Genomic DNA, 22,525 nt, shown 5'->3' with positions numbered 1-22,525 from the left:
CCGGTTTCAATTCTACCGGGCAGATGTCAGACAGCATGTACGGCGTCACGTCGGTGATAAGTTTGCAGATGTCAATGTTGTGAACAGAGTGCCCCATGGTGGGGTTATGGTATGGGCAGGCATAAGCTACATACAACGAACACAATTGCATTTTATCGATGGCAATTTGAATGCACAGAGATACCGTGACGAGATCCCAAGGCCCATTATCATGCCATTAATCCGCTGCCATCACCTCATGTTGCGTTTAGATTTTTGTTCTGTGTAAATTGACAATCATTCTGTTCAAATTAATAATCAATATTTGGCTGGGGTGCCGGTGTTTGCGTTTATAAATTGCCTTAGATAATAGTCTGTTGGGTTTCCGGACATCTACCCTCAATCTCAACCATGTCTCCAGTCTACAATCTTGACTCCATCCTGTACTCAAATCTATGTATAGACCTATTGCTATGGTTACCACGAGACAAGAGTGCCTCCCACCTCGGATTGATTGGCTTAAAGTAGATCAGAAGTCGTCCCCTGTAAGGAGTAACCTCCTTGTGGCTTCAGTATAAGCCACCTCTCACTAGCATGACAGCAGGTGACAGTAAGAGGGTTACTAGCCCAGGGGGGCGGAATTTAATCTGGATGAAGAGAAAACGCTATGACAAAATGTGTCTTTGCTGCCATGGCTGTCTGTCGCAGTAGAGGAATAAATGTTGGTTGACGAATGTAGAAATACCCACATCGACTTGCTCCCTTGTTGTGCATACTGGTGTAGTACTCCAGTATGGCGAAAGGAAGCACAATTTGTTTTTTAAGCGCACTATACTCTTACTCAATTTAGGCTCATTGCACGGATCAAATGATACTAGGCTAACTGGGAACGGGGAGCTTTGCATGACCTTTTAAAAGGCAGTAGAGAACCAATCATGAACAGGCTCTACAGGGGATTCTTGAAAAGTACGTTTTATGTTTCAGGCAGAAAGATTAGACCGTTGATCGTTAATGACAAAAGCACGTAAATGTCTGGGGGTAATTAAGGAGGGTGCTACATGTAGGTGCTACACATCGATCAGATAGATATGTTTTGTGTAGAAAATACATGGTCCTTTGTCATGTAAAAAAAACTGAATTATAGCCGCTCTGCACATTACATTTCAATTTGGAACGTTTGGAATATTGCACCCCACTGAAGTGGTCAGCTTCTTGTCACCTCATGAATCTGACTTTGACCTGCTCCTAAACAAAGCATACAAATGTCAAACAAATCAAACAAAAACTTACTTACTCAAACTTTATTGATAGGAACTAATTATGTAACAAATGAGATTTGTTTTTCCAGAAACACACATCTAAATGCAAAACAGTTTGAATAATAAATCATCAAAAAGTATAAACTGTAATATCTACATAAAAGTGTGAAGATATACTGTATATATTCTTACTCTACCCAATGAATCATCAGCAATCTGAAGGATTTAAGAATGAAAATTAAATCGGCTGACCAAATCGTTTGCTGGTATATCAGCATGTGAAAGTGTTGATGCAAAACAATACCGCAACAAAAGCATAATTCATACAAACCCTGCTATCATCAACATGCTCCTCACTGAAAGGTGTGCAATGTATACATCCCGATAAGGTCACAGGCTGGGGTAAAAAGATAGCATGTGAGCCGTTGAGGAACACTTAAACCTAACACTGGAGACCTACTGTACTTTCCTTGCCTTTGAGCTCATGCAACAACTAGTGCGTCAAGCATTATGTGTGAAACTTGAGGACAAGGAATATATGGCCCTGATCTGGTTATCAATTTGTAGAAGCTAAAGTGATCATAATTCTTGAATATGAAGCTATTATTCATAATCAATAATTGTATATGCAAGAATAGAGCTTGATAGTCAATTGTAACTGTAGAGTTTTAAGGGAATATTTGTCAACTCTATATAATGAGGCCAACCTACTGTATGTGTGTCTGCTTAATGATAGCATAGTGTATCTCATGTAGAAGTTTAACTAATAACTAATAAAGGCGAAACAGCATACACCCTAAAAATGCACTAGTATAAATATCATTAGAATGACACTCGAGCATGCCAAGGGTGCGGTTTCTTGGGGGGGGGGGGGGGGGGGGGGGGGGGGTCAGGGGGCACCTTGCCCAACTCTTCTCTACATTATGACATAAAAAAACGACATTATTCCTGTTTGATCAAATTATGTTACATACAGTAGGTTGCATTATGTCCAAATGGACTTGCTTAAGTATAACATGTTATATTACATTTGAAAAACCACCTCATACACTACATTCTCCAACTTTAGGGCCTGTCTTTGGATATCAAAAAACTACTCTAGCAAACCAATAACAGATAAGAAACTTTAATAAAAAAGATTTGTTCCAAAGACTAATTAGAATTCAGGGAGTCATTGCTGGTAGCACATTTAGAGCACTCCCTCTTCTACTGTATCATTACATCTGATAGTTTTTTGCATATCAGTGGTTGACAAGACAAAGTGATTTGACTGCCGGACATCCAATCACAGGCTGGATGCTCCTTTCCTTACTGAAACCATGTCACAGTTCCTTGTGTTATCTGAGGCCGCAAGGCTAAAACACAGATTAGCTCTCTCCCTAGCATGTTCCACATAGGAGGTTAGTTTCCTTGACACTTTCCCTCGTGGCTTTGTTGCCTGCTTTGTCCAAGCATGTTTAGCCTAACACTTTTGTGTAAAGACTATTCCACATATCTTCTGCTTATCTCTGATGGTCAGATATCAAACAGTTCAGCTTCCTTTTCCTTCCAGAAGGCAAAGCTGCGCTCAATGTATCTGCTGATCTCCTCATTGCTGAACTCTTTCAGTTCGTAGATCAGTTTGATTGAGTCTTCAATGGGCTCTTCTCTGTGTGGAGGTTCATATACGGGTGTGACTATGGTGACTTGAAGTGGAGCAGGTGCAATGTCCTGCGTCACACACTTCCCTACACTCTGTACTGTGGTCTCAGTTGTCACAACCTGGTCTACTGAGTCTTGCAAAGCCTCCTGAACAGTATCCTGCCCAATTGTCTGCGCTGAATCCTGCACAGAAGTCTGAACTGTGTCTTTTGGAACACTCTCTTGTGCTACACTTTCAGGCTTCACGGCATCCTGAATAGGCCCATTCGTTGGACTCGGCTCAGAAGTGTTCACATCTGCCTGAACAGTGTCCTCCACAGTGTCCTTCACTGCACTCTGCTCTGCATGGTCAATGCAGTCCTGAGCAGTTAGCTGGACACTATCCTGTACAGCATTCGAAGGCAAATACATGTTTGGTTCTGGGGCAGGCAACGGCTCCTGGACTGGCACTACCGACACCTCAGGAGCAATTGAAAGTAGCGAGGCGGTCATCATTCCTCCCCCGTCCGCAGAATCACCAAAGTATTTTTGCTTAATGTCTTCAAAGCTGTCCGCCCAGTCCCGCTTCCCTTGCTCAATCTCCTCCATGACCTCACGGTGGAACTGGCGAATCAGCTCCCAGCTATAGCTTCCGAGGCGGTCGAACATCTCGTAGCACAGTAGGTGGCGGAACTTCCGCTCGCTGCGCGACATGCTCATCTCTAGGAGTTGGAAGTAGCCCAGCATGAAGAGGTCTAGGGTCAGGGTCTCGTAGCTGACCGGTGCTCCATTAACGTGTGGCAGGAAATGCTCCGGCCAGTAGATCATCTGGGCCCGACTGAGCCGGCGGATCTGGCGAGTGGGCACCTGGCTCATGATGGTCCTCCAGTGGCCAATCAGGTTCCCTACCACTTGCCTGGACTTCATGAATAGGAGTGTTTTGTCATCCTCACTCGGTGTGTCTCCTTCCAGATCAGCGGTGAACCGGTTATAGTCATCCAGACCCACCCTTAGACTTCCCTGTTTGCCTGTGTACTTTGGCCTGTAGGACTCTGAGAGGGTGTACTTTCTCCAGTGTTCCAGGAACAAGAAGACGATGCGTTCCTTCCTCATCTCAATGCACTCTTGGACGTAGCTCATGTCCGTCTGCACCTCCAGGCTCCGGGTCAGCTGCTCGTGGTTCAGTATAGGGTCTGTAGACAGAACCTGGTTGAACTGATCAGACTGAGGGATCACATCAGAAGACTGGTATGTAAGAGGAGCATGAGATGGCATGATTAGAGGTTCCTCCACCAGCGGCAGAGATTCCTGGACTGGAGAAAGGTCTCCATTGTTAGGGGACTGGAGACCCTCTGCAGGGGAACATGGGACCTCATCCTCCTGAATCGGCTCGGGGCGATAACTGGACTCGCTCACCACAGGGAGGGACCTCTTGCGCTTGTACACCCGGTTCGTTTTGTCGTCAGCAAACTGGAACTGGTTTTGAATCTCATAGTTGGCCTTCAGGTTCTTCACAGAGACGCCACACTGCTTGATCTCCTTCTCCACCTCCTCCCTAGTGGAGAACGACTGGGATCGTCCGATGACCCCAGTGGCAATGGACCCTGCTGGGGTCATCTGGCCCATCCTATTGTTACTCCCTTCCTCCTGAGCATATCCGGGAGATATCAAATCCAAGATGTCTATCGTCTTGCCTCCCAGGGTGGCCAGGAGAATAGCCATGCTCTTGAGCAGCGTTGAGATTTTGCTGCACCAGGCTGGTAGATCTTCCGCTTGCCCGTGAACTTGCTTGGGGTTGATGTAGAAGTGCTCCTGGTTGAGGGCGGCAGACACGGGAAGAAGTTGTTGAAGCTCTCGCTCCAACTCTTCCAGTTCCTTTTCCACCTCCGTCACCTTGTGCATGACCTGCAGGTTCTCGATTTGCTTCTCAATGCGGATGAGGTCATCCTCCATCATCAGCTCTCCAAAGGGGCCCAGGATGGCATTGTGGACATGAGAGTAGTGCCACTCCTGAGGCTGGTAGTGTCCACAGGCCGCAAACTAGATTAGAGTTCAAGGGACAGCAAAGAACAACAGAAAAGAGGGGGGAAGGGGGAAGTTCCTTCAGCTTGCACTTCCTGGTGTACTGTTAACACACGGCGCATGTTCATACTTCCTCGTCACACAGGATTTACATGGATTTAGTGGTGCAATGGCACTGCCTCAGTACAAGCTTCATAACTCCTAGATTAGCTGAGAGTCAGGGCACAGGCTACTCCTTTATGAAAGCAGGGTGGAAAAATCCTCTGCGCACAACTGCTGGCTGAATATGGTTGGGTGTATGGGTTCACTTTATTTGGAGGTCTGCTTTTAAACTGCTTATAATTCATTATTTAATAGTTTATTATATACTATTATAACGTTTGTAAATCATTCAATATCATTTGTATATGTATAAATAAATAATGATGGAGAGGATTAGGCTTATGCATGTATCTGGTTAACAAAATATGCAATTAATGGTTATAAGCAGTTTATAAGCAGACCTTGAAATAGAATGTTCAAGTTTTATGTCATGATGAAAAAAGTTCCCTTTCTGTTTTGATCACTGGGGCAAATTAATTATACTCCTAGTTAGTATTTCATTATAATTGTGTGTGAACAGGGTTGTTTTATAAATCCCTATTGGTTTTATAGGAGTTTTAATAGGCTTATCCATAGCAAAAAAGAAACCCAGAGAAGCATCCTCAAAGAAGTAGATAACGTGGAGTGTATGGATGGACATGGAGCTAGTGTGAATAGGCCTTGCATCACACCACTGAATCAGCATGTAACGACTTAGAGCTGCACTGCTCCATCTCCGAGTACTAGCCACACTGTGAAGCCATCAGCCAGATCCTACTGCATGTCAGGCTTTTAAACGGGCTAGAACTGGAATGGGCACCGTAGCCTGTAAGTATCCATTTCACCACACTCTGCAGGGCCTGGGTTCAGCACAAAAGTCAAGTAAAATAAAAAAATGCATGCATTTGTTGTGAACCATGAACTCAATCTGTCACTATATTAGTACAGTAGTCAACGCCCACCATCTTGCATGGAACAGGAACTGACTTAAGTATCTGAAATCATATTTAACGTTCCAGTCAAAACAAAGCAATCTGATAGTGATATGTTTAAATAAAATATAGATTATATAAATGAACAAACACCTACAGTGCCAGTCAAATGTTTGGACACACCTACTCATTCAAGGGTATTTCTTTATTTTGACTATTTTCTACATTGTAGAATAATAGTGAAGACATCAAAACTATGAAATAACACATATGGAATCATGTAGTAACCAAAAAAGTGTTCAACAAATCAAAATATATTTTAGATTCTTCAAAGGAGCCAACCTATGCCTTGATGACAGCTTTGCACACTCTTGGCATTCTCTCAACCAGCTTCATAAGGAATGCTTTTCCAACAGTCTTGACTTCACTCTGCGATCCAACTCATCCCAAACCATCTCAATTGGGTTGAGGTTGGGTGATTGTGGAGGCCAAGTCATCTGATACGGCACTCCATCCCTCTCCTTCTTGATCAAATAGCCCTTACACAGCCTTGAGGTGTTTTGGGTCATTGTCCTGTTGAAAAACAAATGCTAGTCCCACTAAGAGCAAACCAGATGGGATGGCGTATCGCTGCAGAATGCTGTGGTAGCCATGCTGGTTAAGAATGCCTTGAATTCTAAATAAATCACAGTGTCATTAGCAAAGCACCATCACACCTCCTCCATTCATGGTGGGAACCACACATGCAGAGATCATCCGTTCACCTACTCTGCGCCTCACAAAGACACAGCGGTTGTAACCAAAAATCTCAAATTTGGACTCGTCAGACCAAAAGGACAGATTTCCACCGGTCTAATGTCCATTGCTCGTGTTTCTTGGTCCAAGCAAGTCTCTTCTTATTATTGGTGTCCTTTAGTACTGGTTTCTTTGCAGCAATTCGACCAAGAAAGCCTGATTCAGGCAGTCTCCTCTGAACAGTTGATGTTGAGATGTGTCTGTTACTTGAACTTTATGAAGCATTTATTTGGGCTGCAATTTCTGAGGCTGGTAACTTATCCTCTGCAGCAGAGGTAACTCTGGGTCTTCCTTTCCTGTAGCAGTCCTCATGAGACCCAGTTTCATCATAGCGCTTGAAGGTTTTTGCGACTGCACTTGAAGAAACTTTAAAAGTTCTTGAAATTTTCCAGATTGACTGACCTTCATGTCTTGGTGGGCTGTCGTTTTTCTTTGCTTACTTTGAGCTATTCTTGCCATAATATGGACTTGTTCTTTTACCAAATAGGGCTATCTTCTGTATACCTCCCCTACCTTGTCACAACACAACTGACTGGCTCAAACGCATTAAGAAGGAAATCAATTCCACAAATAAACTTTTAACAACAACAGCCACACCTGTTAATTGAAATGCATTCCAGGTGACTACCTCAAGGAGATGGTTGAGAGAATGCCAAGAGCGTGCAAAGCTGTCATCAAGGCAAAGGGTGGCTACTTTGAAGAATCTCAAACATAAAATATATTTTGATTTGTTTAACACTTTTTTGGCTACTACATGATTCTATATGTGTTATTTCATAGTGATGTTTTCACTATTATTCTACAATGTAGAAAATAGTACAAATAAAGAAAAACTAGAATGAGTAGGTGTGTCCAAACATTTGACTGGTATTGTTAGTTCTAAAAGAGGGACAAGAGCAAAGAACCCCTCAAACTGCTCTAGGGACATTCACCATGGGGAATACATGCACAGTTCTAACATGTCAATCAATTATTCATGTTTTTAATTGTATTATGATAAAACTGCTGCCATTGTGAAGAATCATTTATGTTCAAGCTCACACAGGTACTAGTACCAAGCAGCCAGGCAGACCAGAGACTTCGACTACACATACTAACTTATTGACCCATAACAAGACTTAAAACATAACCTCTGAAAAGGATTGCTGTTCATCTAATCACAAAACATGTACAATGCCTTCGGAAAGAATTCAGACCCCTTGACTTTTTAAGTTACAGCCTTATTCTAACATGGATTAAATAAAAAGAAGTCCTCAGCAATCTACACACAACACCCCATATTGACAAAGCTAAAACAAGTTTTTAGACTTAAAAAAAACAAACAGAAATACCTTATTTACATAAGCATGAGACTCGAAATTGAGCTCATGGGCATCCTGTTTCCATTGATCATCCTTGAGATGTTTCTACGACTTGACTGAAGTCCATCTTTGGTAAATTCAATTGATTGGACATGATTTGGAAAGGCATACACCTGGCTATATAAGGTCCCACAGTTGACAGTGCATGTCAGAGCAAAAACCAAGCCATGAGGTCGAAGGAATTGTCCGTAGAGCTCCGAGACAAGATTGTGTCGCCGCACAGATCTGGCAAAGGGTACCAACAAATGTCTGCAGCATTGAAGGTCCCCAAGAACACAGTGGCCTCCATCATTCTTAAATGGAAGAAGTTTGGAACCACCAAAACTCTTCCTAGAGCTGGCCGCCCGACCAAACTGAGCAATCGGGGGAGAAGGGCCTTGGTCAGCGAGGTGACCAAGAACTCGATGATCACTCTGACAGAGCTCTAGAGTTCCTCTGTGGAGATGGGAGAACCTTGTAGAAGGACAACCATCTCTGCAGCACTCCACCAAATCAGGCCTTTATGGTAGAGTGGCCAGACGGAAGCCACTCCTCAGTAAAGGCACATGACAGCCCGCTTGGAGTTTGCCAAAAGGCACCTAAAGACTCACCGACCATGAGAGACAAGATTGGTCTGATGAAACCAAGATTTAACTCTTTGGCCTGAATGCCAAGCGTCACGTCTGGAGAAAACCTGGCAACATCCCTACAGTGAAGCATGGTGGTGGCAGCATCATGCTGTGGGGTTGTTTTTCAGCGGAAGGGACTGGGAGATTAGTCAGGATCGAGGCAAAGATGAACGGAGCAAAGTACAGCGATATCCTTGATGAAAACCTGCTCCAGAGCGCTCAGGACCTCAGACTGGGGCAAAGGTTCACCTTCCAACAGGACAATGACCCTAAGCACACATCCAAGACAAGGCTGAAGTGGCTTGGAGACAACTCTCTGAATGTCCTTGAGTGGCCCAGCCAGAGCCCAGACTTGATCCCGATCTAACAGCTCTGGAGAGACCTGAAAATAGCTGTGCAGCAACGCTCCACATCCAACCTGACAGAGCTTGAGGGGATCTGCAGAGAAGAATGGGAGAAACTTCCCAAATACAGGTATGTCAAGCTTGTAGCGTCATACCCAAGAAGACTCAAGGGTGTAATCGCTTCAACAAAGTACTGAGTAAAGGGTCTGAATACTTATGTATATGTAATGTATATGTAATATTTCCGTTTTTTATTTGTAACACATTTGCAAACATTTAAAAAAAACTGTTTTTGCTTTGTCGTTATGGGGTATTATGTGTAGATTGATGAGAGGAAATAAAAAATAAAATAAACATTAGAATAAGGCTTTAACGTAACAAAATATGAAAAATGTCAAGGAGTTTGAATACTTTCCGAAGGCCCTGTATATTAAAACTTAAAAGTAATGACTGAAAGTAGATTGCTCGTGTAGAAGTCCTCAAACCATCTGACTACAACCTGCCTACTTCTAAACAGATTATAAAATGAACAATGAATTCAGATTATAAACTCAACCATGAGATACTGCAACACCCATAAAACATCAGAAGCACTACAAGCACTACAAATGTTCTTACTCAAACCAAATTTAGCCCCCCTTAAGGAATATAATCCATATACTATATTCTGACATGCAGTGATGGCCATATCAATCTCTTTCAAAAGACACAGCAAAGGCTTGAGCATGCGTTCAAACAAAACCAACCCACCAAAATCGCACACCAACCCACATTTCAGCCATCCTTCTTGTGCTTTCAATCCCTTTTAACCACGTTTGACCGTGGTATTCCCCCGAGCACCAATTCTGTGACAGCAGCACAAAAAGGAGAGCTGAAACTGTGAATCTTTCTCATCACACTTGGACTTCTATCTTTCTCTCACACCCCCTCCATTCACGCCTACCTTGCGTTTGTGTTCTTCCTCCTCCTGCATCTTGACTTGGAGCTTGCGCACCATCACCTGCCTCTTCCACTCGGGGATGGCCCGGCCCTGCTCATCGTGTGTGGGCACTAGGGCCTCCACGTCCGCCAGGCTACCCTTCCGGGTCTGGCCCATCAGGCTAGATGCCGACGCTGCTCCGCTGCCATTCCCATTGAGGAGCTGCTCGCTGCTCTGAGAGGTGGAGAGGGTCCGGGGCGTGCCGGTGCCAACCGGGCTGGGGGTGGTGGGTGGCGAAGTGGCGCTGGCAGCAGGGGGCGGGGACATGGGCTTGGCTGATGGCGGGCTGACCGTGCGGGTCTGGGGCGGGGACGTAGGGCTCTCTTCCTGGAGGATGAAAGGGGTATAAAAGTCAAACTGGAATTTGTCCATGGCTTAAACTACATGGGCTTAGTTGCAATATACATACACTTCATAGAATCTACAACATTGACACTCGCCTATGTACAGCGCCTTTGGAACATATTCAGACCCCTTGACTTTTTCCACATTTTGTTAGGTTACAGCCTAATTCTAAAATGGATTAAATAAAACATTTTCCTTAGCAATCTACACACAATACCCCATAATGACAAAAAGCAAAAACAGGTCTTTAGATCTTTTTGCAAATAAAAATACATTTAAAAAATACATTATTTACATAAGTAATCAGACCCTTTGCTATGAGACTCGAAATTGAGCTCAGGTGCATCCTGTTTCCATTGATCATCCTTGAGATGTTTCTACAACTTGATTGGAGGCCACCTGTGGTAAATTCAAGTGATTGGACATGATTTGGAAAGGCACACACCTGTCTATATAAGGTCCCACAGCTGACAGTGCATGACAGAGCAAAAACCAAGCCATGAGGTAGAAGGAATTGTCCGTAGAGACAGGATTCTGTCGAAGCACAGATCTGGCAAAGGGTACCCAAAGAAATCTGCAGCATTGAAGTTCCCCAAAAACACAGGGGCCTCCATCATTCTTAAATGGAAGTTTGGAACCACCAAAACTCTTCCTAGAGCTGGCCGCCCGACCAAACTGAGAAATCGGGGGAGAAGGGCCTTGGTCAGGGAGGTGACCAAGAACCCGATGGTCACTTTGACAGAGCTCTAAAGTTCTTCTGTGGAGATGGGAGAATCTTCCAGAAGGACAACCATCTCTGCAGCACTCCACCAATCAGGCCTTTATGGTAGAGTGGCCAGACGGAAGCCACTCCTCAGTAAAGGCACATGACAGCCCGCTTGGAGTTTGCCAAAAGGTACCTAAAGACTCCCAGACCATGAGGAACAAGATTCTCTGGTCTGATGAAACCAAGATTTAACTCTTTGGCCTGAATGCCAAGCGTCACATCTGGAGGAAACCTGGGACCATCCCTACAGTGAAGCATGGTGGTGGCAGCATCATGCTGTGGGGATGTTTTTCAGTGGCAGGGACTGGGAGACTAGTCAGGATCGAGGCAAAGATGAACAGAGCAAAGTACAGAGAGATCCTTGATGAAAACCTGCTCCAGAGCACTCAGGACCTCAGACTGGGCTGAAGGTTCACCTTCCAACAGGACAATGACCCTAAGCACACAGCCAAGACAACGCAGGAGTGACTTTGGGAAAAGTCTCTGAATGTCCTTGAGTGGCCCAGCCAAAGCCTGGAATTGAACCCGATCGAATAACTCTGGAGAGACCTGAAAATAGCTGTGCAGCAATGCTCCCCATCCAACCTGACAGAGCTTGAGAGGATCTGCAGAGAAGAATGGGAGAAACTCCCCAAATACAGGTGTGCCAAGCTTGTAGCGTCATACCCAGGAAGACTCGATGCTGTAATTGCTGCCAAAGGTGCTTCAACAAAGTACTGAGTAAAGGGTCTGAATACTTATGTAAATGTGATAGTTTTTTATATATATATATATATATAAATGACCAAACATTTCTAAAAAACTGTTTTTGCTTTGTCATTATGGGGTATTGTGTGTAGATTGATGAGGTAAAAAAACTATTACATTTTGGAATAAGGCTGTAACGTAACAACATTTTGAAAAAATCAAGGGGTCTGAATACTTTCCGAAGGCACTGTATTTATTTGGACAGTGAAATTAAAACATTTAATTTGGCTCTATACTCCAGCATTTTGGATTTGAGATCACATGTTTTATATGAGGCGACAGTACAGAATGTCACTTTTTATTTGAGGGTATTTTCATACATATGTTTTACCGTTTAGAAATGAAAGCACTTTATGTATCTAATCCCCCCATTTGAAGGTATCATAAGTATTTGGAAAAAATCACTTAGTATTAAAGTACTCAAAAGTTTCATATTCCTAGTACGCAATGACCACATCAAGCTTGCTTGTAATTCTACAAACTTGTTGGATGCATTTGCAGTTTGTTTTGGTTGTGTTAGAAATTAACCCTCACACACCACCGCGCTTTAAATACCAGGGTTGGCTGGCCTTCTCTAGTCAATCGTAGGCTCAGTCACTGGTATACTTTTATTTAGAAAGCCATTTTGGGGACTCTACCATTTTATTTGGCCATTTTTATTTTTCAGAAATGTGGTGGGTACTCTTCATTCACAGGACTTTATCATGCTAACTGTTCCAAATGTCCAAACTGAATTTGGTAAAAGGGCTTTTATGTCCTCTGCGCCATCAGCTTGGAAAGCCTTACAAAATACTTTTAAACTTGAAGAACTTGTCCCGATTGGTGTTTTTAAATCATTGATGAAGGATTTTGAGGCTGATTCCCTGACCTGTCAATGTTTTTAATTTGCTGTTTTATGATTTTGTTATACTCTTGTGAATTCAATGGTTTTCTACTGGATTACCTGTTGTTTTTCATGTCTGTCTGTAAACATCAAAAGGTTGGACATTGAAACAATATTTCTAACGTAAATAATGTGGGAAACGGTTGGTGGGGCTCTAAACAATAATCATGTCAAATAAGTTGTTGTTTTGTGATATAATTAAGAACTGTATAACCAAATAATGGTAACTCTACAAATGTATTTGTCCCAGTTATCAGATTTACATCTAAATGCTGTGGAACATATATGATTAAATATGAAACTATTTGTGAGAAGATGAAATGTGATTTGAGCCTTCTAAATGAGACTTGTCTTTCATGTGAAGTTTTACCCAGTCAGTAAACACACCACAGACACAGACATTATGACAAAAGGAGGGAACACCCTTTTCCCCCAAGTGTTTATAAAAGGACTCCTAACAAATTTACATTAGACCAGAGAACGTGAGGATCATCCACACGTTTGAAATGGTGAGAATTGGAATCTCTAGAGACCAAAACATGCTGGGTTGCTGCCGGTGTGGACAGTAGTCTTAGCTGTACCCTGAATAATCAACCATTTAGACCAGTATACGGACGGTAAGCTGGACGTCACAAATGGTTTAAAGCTAAAGACTTGTATATGTGCAGTGAGCTCAACACGTTACGAAATGGTTTAAAGACTACAATACCAGAAAATGATAAGACCCTCTGAAACTCTCTCTCGAAGACTACACAGGGACATATAGTCTGCAGCTGTTTATGCACTGTTAGCCTAGGAACCTCGACCAAAGACGAGAAACAAAGAACAATTTCCTCTCACCACTATAGGTATCTCTAGGGTATCTATTCTAAACAAACAGAGCGAATGAGAAGGACTGCTGAACAAGGCGTGGTACACCTCTGGAAGATCAGTTATAGCAGACACTCTGAGACTACAAAAGACGTGGTGATCTCTGGTGGACAACCAGAGACTTACACAGAGACTTTCTGTCGACTGACTCCACAGACTGATTGGGCGTTTTCAACAGGGTGAGACGACAAAGACATACAAGCGTAAATATGTACCTTGCATTTCTAAAAACACGAATGAGCAGTTGTTGGGGTGCTAAATATCCATACTTACGATGAGCGTATTATTCAACCGTATGTATGATAGTTGAATTCCTTTGTCTCTCCTCCTCCTGCACTTTCTTCCACCCCCTTTCATTGTGTAACAAGCCGTCATATCGGGTTAGTCCAGTAGGGACTTTTCATTGCATCATGTTAATAATCAGTGTATAATCTATCCTGTGTGTGTGTTTATGTATTTCTATTGTTAATTTCTTTTTTGTTTCTTCCCCCCGTTTTCTCCCCAATTTTGTGGTATCCAATTGGTAGTTGCAGTCTTGTCTCATCGTTGCAACTCCCATACGGACTCGGGAGAGGCGAAGGTCGAGAGCCATGCGTCCTCTGAAACACAACCCAACCAAGCCGCACTGCTTCTTGACACAATGCCCACTTAACCCGGAAGCCAGCCACACCAATGTGTCAGAGGAAACACCGTGCACCTGGCAACCGTGTCAGCGTGCACTGCCACCGGCCCGCCACAGGAGTCGCTAGTGCGCAGTGGGACAAGGACATCCCTGCCGGCCAAACCCTCCCCTAACCCGGACGACGATGGGCCAATTGTGCGCCGCCCCATGGGTCTCCCGGTCGCAACAGAGCCTGGACTCAAACCCAGAATCTCTAGTGGAACAGCTAGCATTGCGATGCAGTGCCTTAGACCACCGCGCCACTCGGGAGGCCATGTTTATGTATTTCTGTGTGATTATTTCATTAGTTAGTAAATAAATAATTAAGCCAATTTGTGTAAACTGATTCATCATGGAGAATAGGGTTTCTGCAGATTTAACGGATTATTCGACGTTCAGAATGAGACTGATGAGGTAAATAAGAATTAATGAATTGACTGTGACTGATGTAAGAGAGTTTAGAGTTTAGTCGGGAGATAGTAACTCGTTAAATAACTTTTCCCATGGTGCCAAAAGATCACGAATTGTTACATGATTAATTTAGTCATCAAAATAATTAAACGTAGTTAATTGATTTGATCAAATAACTGTCAAACACATGAATGATGTCATGGACCCCCCCCGGCACTGCTCCTCATTCTGTTCACCAGTTCCGGAGGTCTACGCCACCAGCTTTCTAGGCATCACTGAACGGGATTCATTATCATCAACCCAGGACTGTGTTGTCTGATTACACACACCTGGTTCACATTTCCCCTGATTAGTATGTTATATATGTGCCCTCTGTCTTTGTCGGTTATTGTTCCCATGTCCGTTGGTCGTGTGAGTACCTATGCGTTGGTGCAGCTGTTATGCTGCGTGCTATATATAGTGTGTTTTACAGAGATCGTCCCGTGTCGTTCAACGAGGTTTACCCTCGCTCTTTTGTTTGGGTACAGCCCAGTGTTTTGTGTAGTGTTTGTTTTGGGTGTATCAAAAACTGCTATTGTGTATTCCTGCGCCTGTCTCCAAATCCTTTATACCAGCATGACAAATGATAGCAACGTCACAACACCAGTTTATCCAAACACACTTCATGAATATCACAATGCATTGAACCAGAAGTTGAAGTCAACGCTTGGTTTCTGATGCAGCGGGAATCATTTAGTCACCTGTCAGTACACTTGTAAAGAATATTATATAAAACATCATTATACACAGTTCCAGTCAAAAGTTTGGACACTCCTACTCATTCAAGGGTTTTTCTTTATTTTTCTATTTTCTACATTGTAGAATAATTGTCAAAACATCAAAACTATGAAATAACACATGGAATCATGTAACCAAAAAAGTGTTAAATAAATCAAAATATTTTAGATTTTAGATTCTTCAAATTAGCCACCCTTTGCCTTGACAGCTTTGCATTCTCTTAACCAGCTTCATGAGGAATGCTTTTCCAACAGTCTTAAAGGAGTTCCCACATATGCTGAGCACTTGTTGGCTGCTTTTCCTTCACTCTGCGGTCCAACTCATCCCAAACCATCTCAGTTGGGTCGGGTGATTGTGAAGGCCAGGTCATCTGATGCAGCTCTCCTTCTTGGTCTAATAGCCCTTACACAGCCTGAAAGTGTGTTGGGTCATTGTCCTGTTGAAAAACAAATGATAGTCCCACTAAGAGCAAACCAGATGGAATGACATATCGCTGCAAAATGCTGTGGTAGCCATGCTGGTTAAGTGTGCCTTGAATTCTAAATAAATCACAGACTATCACCAGCAAAGCACCACCACACCTCCTCCATGCTTCACGGTTGGAACCACACATGCAGAGATTATCCGTTCACCTACTCATCTCACAAAGACAGAGGCTGGAACCAAAAATCGCAAATCTGGACTCATTAGACCAAAGGACAGATCTCCATCGGTCTAATGTCCATTGTTCGTGTTTCTTGGCCCAAACAAGTATCTTCTTCTTATTGGTGTCCTTTAGTACTGGTTTCTTTGCAGCAATTTGACCACGAAGGCCTGATTCATGCAGTCTCCTCTGAACAGTTGATGTTGAGATGTGTCTGTTACTTGAACTCTGGGAAGCATTTATTTGGGCTGCAATTTCTGAGGCTGGTAACTCTAATGAACTTATCCACTGCAGCAGAGGTAGCTCTGGGTCTTCCTTCCTTTCCTTATGAGAGCCAGTTTCATCATAGCGCTTGAAGGTTTTTGCAACTGCACTTGAAGAAACGTTCAAAGTTCTTGACATTTTCCAGATTGACTGACCTTCATGTCTTAAAGTAATGATGGACTGTCGTTTCTCTTTGCTTATTTCAGCTGTTCTTTGCCATATGGACTTGGTCTTTTACCAAATAGGGCTATCTTCTGTATACCACCCCTACCTTGTCACAACACAACTGATTGTCTCAAACACATTAACAAAGAAATTCCATAAAATGAACTTTTAACAAGGCACACCTGTTAATAGAAATGCATTCCAGGTGACTACCTCATGAAGCTGGTTGAGAGAATGCCAAGAGTGCAAAACTGTCATCAAGGCAAAGAGTGGCTACTTTGAAGAATCTCAAATATAAAATATATTAGGATTTTTTTTAACACTTTTTTTGGTTACTACATGATTCCATATGTGTTATTTCATAGTTTTGATGTCTTCACAATTATTCTACAATGTAGAAAATGAGTAGGTGTGTACGAACGTTTGAGGCAGCAATATCTATACCACAATGCAGTTGTGAGCATATTAGGTATTCTATATTATACTAAAACATCAGTCTAACTGAATATGGGTGTTGGTTGAATGTTCCAGGCAGGTTCCAGAATGTTCTTCAGCTGGTGCACCTCCTCTACTGTTGGGTAATGTCAGCTGGTTTAGCAGGCTTTGGCGCTGTGGCAATGTTAGCAGGGTTTGGGGAGCTGTGAGTCTGGCTTCTTGTAGACAACAGTCTGTTATTTTCTGTACTCCACAACCAGGTGGACAAGTGTCTCCCTGAAGTGGTGGGTTCTGGGCTTGTGCACTTTCTTCACCACCCACTTCTTTGACCTCTTGTAGAATAATTGTTTGTACTGTAAGTATCCTGGAAAGACATGACGACTGATCATGAGGATGTATAATCATAAAATAAACCATGTTAATCTGTAAACACAATATGGAACCGTAGACTGGTATGTGTTTTGTTACACTCAGAGTCAATAATGGGGCTTTGAGATGGGCTGCTAACAGATGTGAAAAGTTTGAGGGGGGCTTGACATGTAGACAGTCTAGTTGTGTATTGTTGTGTATGAGCACCTACAGTTGTGCTGTTGAGTAGACAAGCACTGCCAACAATGGAGTGAATAGGCTAGAAGGGTACACTAACAGCCCCTCTCCCCATGCCAAAGAACTGACTAGGGTGTGACAAGTTTGAGGAGCACTTGGCTTGTAGACAGTTTAGTGTATTGGTGATTTTGTTTTCTCAAGAGGGTATTTGTGCTTTCATAAATGCCTTTGGCCGTCCTGGCTTGTTTCCAAGTCAGATGATGTTGAGCTTGTTCCCGGCTGAAAGCGTTCATCCAATGGGTCTACGGGCTCTGTACTACTAAAGCTGGTGTTAAGTTCATCGTCATCAGCAGCAGGATTAGTCTGTAGGACACACAGTAGTCAGTGATTAGCCAACATTTTACTACTTTGTCCCCATCAATACCCACACCCCTTATGTCAATAGATCATGCATATTAACCTTCACCCCCGACACCAGTCAGTCACACACACCTAATATCTCCTCTTCCATTTTCAAACATTAACGATCAACTAAGCCGCCATAATATAGAGAAAACTACAGTAGAAGTTGTAGCTTCCATGACAACAAGACACAGAACATGTTTATGCCTAGCTCCAGTATATGTATTTGCTCATCATGGAGTCATGGAAATATTTAACAAAGGTGACTTACTATAGTTCCTGGTGATGAGCTTGATGTTGATGCTGCTGCAGATGGGATCGGACTCTAAACACATAATCACGTTAGCCTCTGTGGTAGTTAGATCGCTAGCTAGTTAACGGTTAAATACAGTCCGGTAGGCCGTAGCTAGCGAAATTAACCTAATGAGGCTCACATCGCAACGTTTCAAATCACGTCGCCAGATAACAGCTGGCTATTTACATTGACTTGCTTTGGAATGTTTAGCCAGTGTATTATGAAAGCTAGCTAGATAGATTTTGATTTAGAAAACAAATGTAATTCGCTAGGTAACATTAGCTACCTTTACCTCCGCTTGACTTATTTTCTGCTGCACTGATGTTTGCTGATCGCATGCCTTCCTCTTTGAAGTGAAAGGGGAAAATCAATGGAATAGCGTCACTTTAACTTTCGACCACCTGGCAACCCCATCCGTTTCGAAATCCTCTGGCTGGAAGTGCTAACTACAAACACAGACATTTTGATATTTCTGCATGTCCTGAAATCGCTATGAATTCTGGATATTGTGGTTTGCTTACAACCAGAACATGTAGACGGTCTGTTAACACCAGTGAGATGCAGAAACGCTCGTATTTGCGTGTTGCAATTTTTATGACACACATGGTATGTTAATAACATATTAAATGGACATATGGTGAAATAGAGCAGCAGTGAAATTTCCCTTTAAGTTTACAAAAATATTGTTGAAAATGTTTCAAATCTAATAACAAGGAACTAAAGTGTTTTTACATTTCAACTTATTTTAGAAGAAATAGAGAATTATTTAGGAAAAGTGAAAGGGTGCCAATATATTTGGCAAGTACTGTATGTATGAAAATACCCTAAAATAAAAAAGGTGACATTCTGTACTGTCTACTCAAAAAAATATTTGATCTCAAATCCAAAATGCTGGAGTATAGAGCCAAATAAAACATTTTAGCTTCACTGTCCAAATAAATACGTAGGGGAGTGTATTTGAAATGAGCCAGAGTGCCTATAGAATAACTGGAGAACCTAACACGTTGCTTTGATGTGTCACACGGCAATTAAGAAGACAAGACAACGCCCACACAGAGCGCCACTAGTATTGAATTGCTTATTGTGTTCGCTGAGTGGACGCTTTGGGCTGACTCTGTGTTATGCAACCAAGCATGGGGGTGGAGGCCAGGCCAGCTCTGCTACCAGGAGGAGAACAATGGCTCGAGTCAGGTCACAGAGCTTTAGACTTCCTCAATTCTTCTCCACAGTAGCAGAGTGCAGTCAGCAGCAATAAAAGCCACCATCCAGTGACATGTTTGTCCAGCCATCAGTGAGTCATCATTTGACCATGTGTTAAATGATCATATTGTGATATGTGCAAATGGCTGAGGTCACTGTCTGGTTAGTCTCAAAGGGACAATGGTCACACTGTACAGTACACACACAGTGTATGTTGATCATGTGAAATGCGAGCGGGTCTCATGTTGCAGAGTGTGTCTAGTCACATCAATGAGGTTTCACGGGTCAATCGACAGTGTGCACTCAATCTGGGATCCTATACTACAGTATTTACTGTAGTATTTACAGTTAACTATAGTATAAATACTGTAGTAAAAGGAAACGGAGGTATATACTATAGTAATTAATGTAGTGTTTTTGCGGATTGTAATATACTTTAGTATTTACTGTAGTGTTTTTGCAGACATTACTGTAGTATTTACTACAATGTTCTTTTGCAGATAATACTGTAGTATTTACTATAATAGTCTACAGTATACTACAACATTCAGTGGTAAGTACTACACATGCGAGGGATACTACAGTGTAGTATAGTATTCTACAGTATACTACAGAATTCTATAGTAAGTACTGCAGTATTATATAGTAAACTGTAGTATTTTGGGCAAATCCAAATATTTGCCTATGCAGCAGAAGCCTTTACAATTGAACACAGTTTCAGATGGGGTAGCTTTGTGGATATTGACTAGAATTACTTCCAGTCTTAGCTGTGCAACCTGGTTATAATGACATAACCGTTTCCCTTGGCTTACTGCAAACAATGATTCTATGTTGGCAGTACACAAAGTTACGGTCTCTCCTAATACTCAGTTCTGACTACTTCTACTACTGTCTGAGCTAAAAAGTCACGATTGACTCACAAGTATATATTTTGTATTAATATTTCTGTGTTTTGGCTTTTGCTTTTCCAACGGTCAGTAGTAAGACGAGCACTTTTGGACAACGTCAAAGGGGATGCGTCTCGCTGTCCTACTCTGGCTACAACCGCTAACTCCTGCGTTGGCAAGTAGATATGATGGCACAGTTTGTTTGAACATTTCTTATTGTCAACGACAACAGACCAAATGATAGAATGCTGTTTGAATGTCGCTTTTAATGAAGGACTAAGTGACTAGTGATCCCATATTACCTACAACACAGATTACTGAACCTAATTTTCCAGAATGAGTCAAACTGCTTTGCTAATACTACGCTATCCATTCTGATGGCTCAGTTGGTTGGAGCATGCTGGTGTTTGTAACAGCACCCTATTTTTCCTTGAATACGTACTTGGGGCGAATCCTAACTTCTACTTAAGTCAAATTTTCACTTAGTCTCACATTGACACCAAAGCAAGTGAAAATGTGACTTAAATTGAAGTTAGGATTTGACCCATACAGAATATGTGAATCATAAGTCTTTGTTGAGTGTGGATAAAGTGTCTGCTACAATGAACATATCATCTGACAAGGCAAAAATCTGTCGTTCTGCCCCCGAGCAAGGCAGTTAATCCACTGTTCCCCGGGCGCCAATGACGTGGATGTCGATTAAGGCAGCCCCCCGCACCTCTCTGATTCAGAGGGGTTGGGTTAAATGCGGAAGACACATTTCAGTTCACTAGGTATCCCCCTTTCCCTTTCCTGTAGATATTGTGCCACCTACGTTGTTGCCCGGCGGGCCGCTGTTGGAGAAGACAGTGGTGTAGCCTTTACTGTGTGGAGTGGGCTTCAGGTTCTTCCCCGCTTTTATTTCTGCCAGCAGCTCCGAGTTGTCTCCGGTGGGGGACATCATGTTGAAAGATTTGTTGCCTGGGGAGGACAAAAAAAATGAATGGAAAAGTGTGGCAGGGGGAGAGAGAGAGCAAGAGAGAGCGCAAGAGAGAGAGGAGAGCAAAAGAGAGAGGAGAGCGAGAGAGAGAGAGAGAGAGAGAGAGAGAGAGAGAGAGAGAGGTGAAAGAGAGAGAAAAGAAAGTGTGAGGGGAGAGAGGAAAGGGAGAGGGGGGAGAAATCTAGGCAGCCTACCCAATCCCTTTTTATAGGTACTGTTGACAGGCCTCCTGGGCCGTATACAGCGTTCCTCGCTGAGATCCCTGAATTCCTATCGGAACTTGTAGTCATGGCAGATAACATTCCCATTTTTGGTTACTTCAATATTCACATGGAGAAGTCCACATCTTATTATGTTGAATGGTAACAAAAAAATTGCTTAACCCCAACCAAAGATTATCTACCCAAAGATTCCTTAATGCCCTTCCAGACTCCCTCCACCTACCAAAGGACATTGTGGTACAAAAATCAGTTAACCACCTAACCGAGGATGTAAACTTAACCTTGCGTAATACCCTATATGTAGTCGCACCGCTAAAAACGAACAAAAAATGTGTCCCAAGAAACTAGCTCCCTGGTATACAGAAAATACAGAGCCCTGAAACAAGCTTCAAGAAAACTGGAACAGAAATGGCGCTCCACCAAATTGTAAGTCTTCTGACTAGCTTGGAAAGACGGAACCATGCAATGACGAAAAGCCCTCACTGCTGCCAGATCAGCCTATTTCTCTAACTTGATTGAGGAGAATAAAAACAAAATGGCAACAAAAACTTGATTGAGGAGAATAAAAACACCAGGCAACAAAAACTCTGTTGTCCTGAGTCTGCACAGAACTGGCAGCACCTCACCACCTGGACAAAAGGAACACCTACTTGAGAATGCAATTCATTGACTATATTTCAGCATTCAACACCATAGTGCCCTCAAAGCTCATCACTAAGCTAAGGATCCTGGGACGAAACACCTCCCTCTGCAATTGGATCCTGGCCTTCCTGACGGGCCGCCCCCAGGTGGTGAGGGTAGGTAGCAACACATCTGCCATGCTGATCCTCAACACTGGAGCCCCTCAGGGGTGCGTGCTCAGTCCCTTCCTGTACTCCCTGTTCACCCACGACTGCATAGCCAGGCAGGACTCCAACACCATCATTAAGTTTGCCGATGACACAACAGTGGTAGGCCTGATCACCGACAATAACGAGACAGCCTATAGGGAGGAGGTCAGAGACCTGGCCGGGTGGTGCCAGAATAACAACCTATCCTTCAACGTAAT

At 42.9% G+C, this 22,525-nt stretch overlaps 1 protein-coding gene across 4 annotated transcripts in view; it reads right to left on the bottom strand.

Annotated features, from left to right (window-relative positions):
• Positions 1–22,525, bottom strand: part of espn (espin) — a 107,379-nt gene that overhangs the window by 5,783 nt on the left and 79,071 nt on the right. For 3 of the 4 annotated variants that reach the window (XM_029719800.1, XM_029719799.1, XM_029719801.1), the window contains exons 10-11: positions 21,092–21,237; positions 9,945–10,307 (exon numbers count right to left, since the gene is read on the bottom strand). In XM_029719800.1, coding sequence (XP_029575660.1) covers positions 9,945–10,307; positions 21,092–21,237 — 509 coding nt within the window. Of the gene's footprint in view, positions 1–9,944; positions 10,308–16,877; positions 17,857–18,166; positions 18,221–18,482; positions 18,537–21,091; positions 21,238–22,525 lie in introns of those variants that run through there. The other variant, XM_029719802.1, reaches the window with a different exon arrangement.

This window comes from Salmo trutta, chromosome 28, assembly GCF_901001165.1.
Source record: "Salmo trutta chromosome 28, fSalTru1.1, whole genome shotgun sequence".
NCBI classification, from domain to species: domain Eukaryota; kingdom Metazoa; phylum Chordata; class Actinopteri; order Salmoniformes; family Salmonidae; genus Salmo; species Salmo trutta.
Note: the sequence above shows the minus strand (reverse complement) of the source record. Positions and strands in the feature narration are given on the sequence as shown.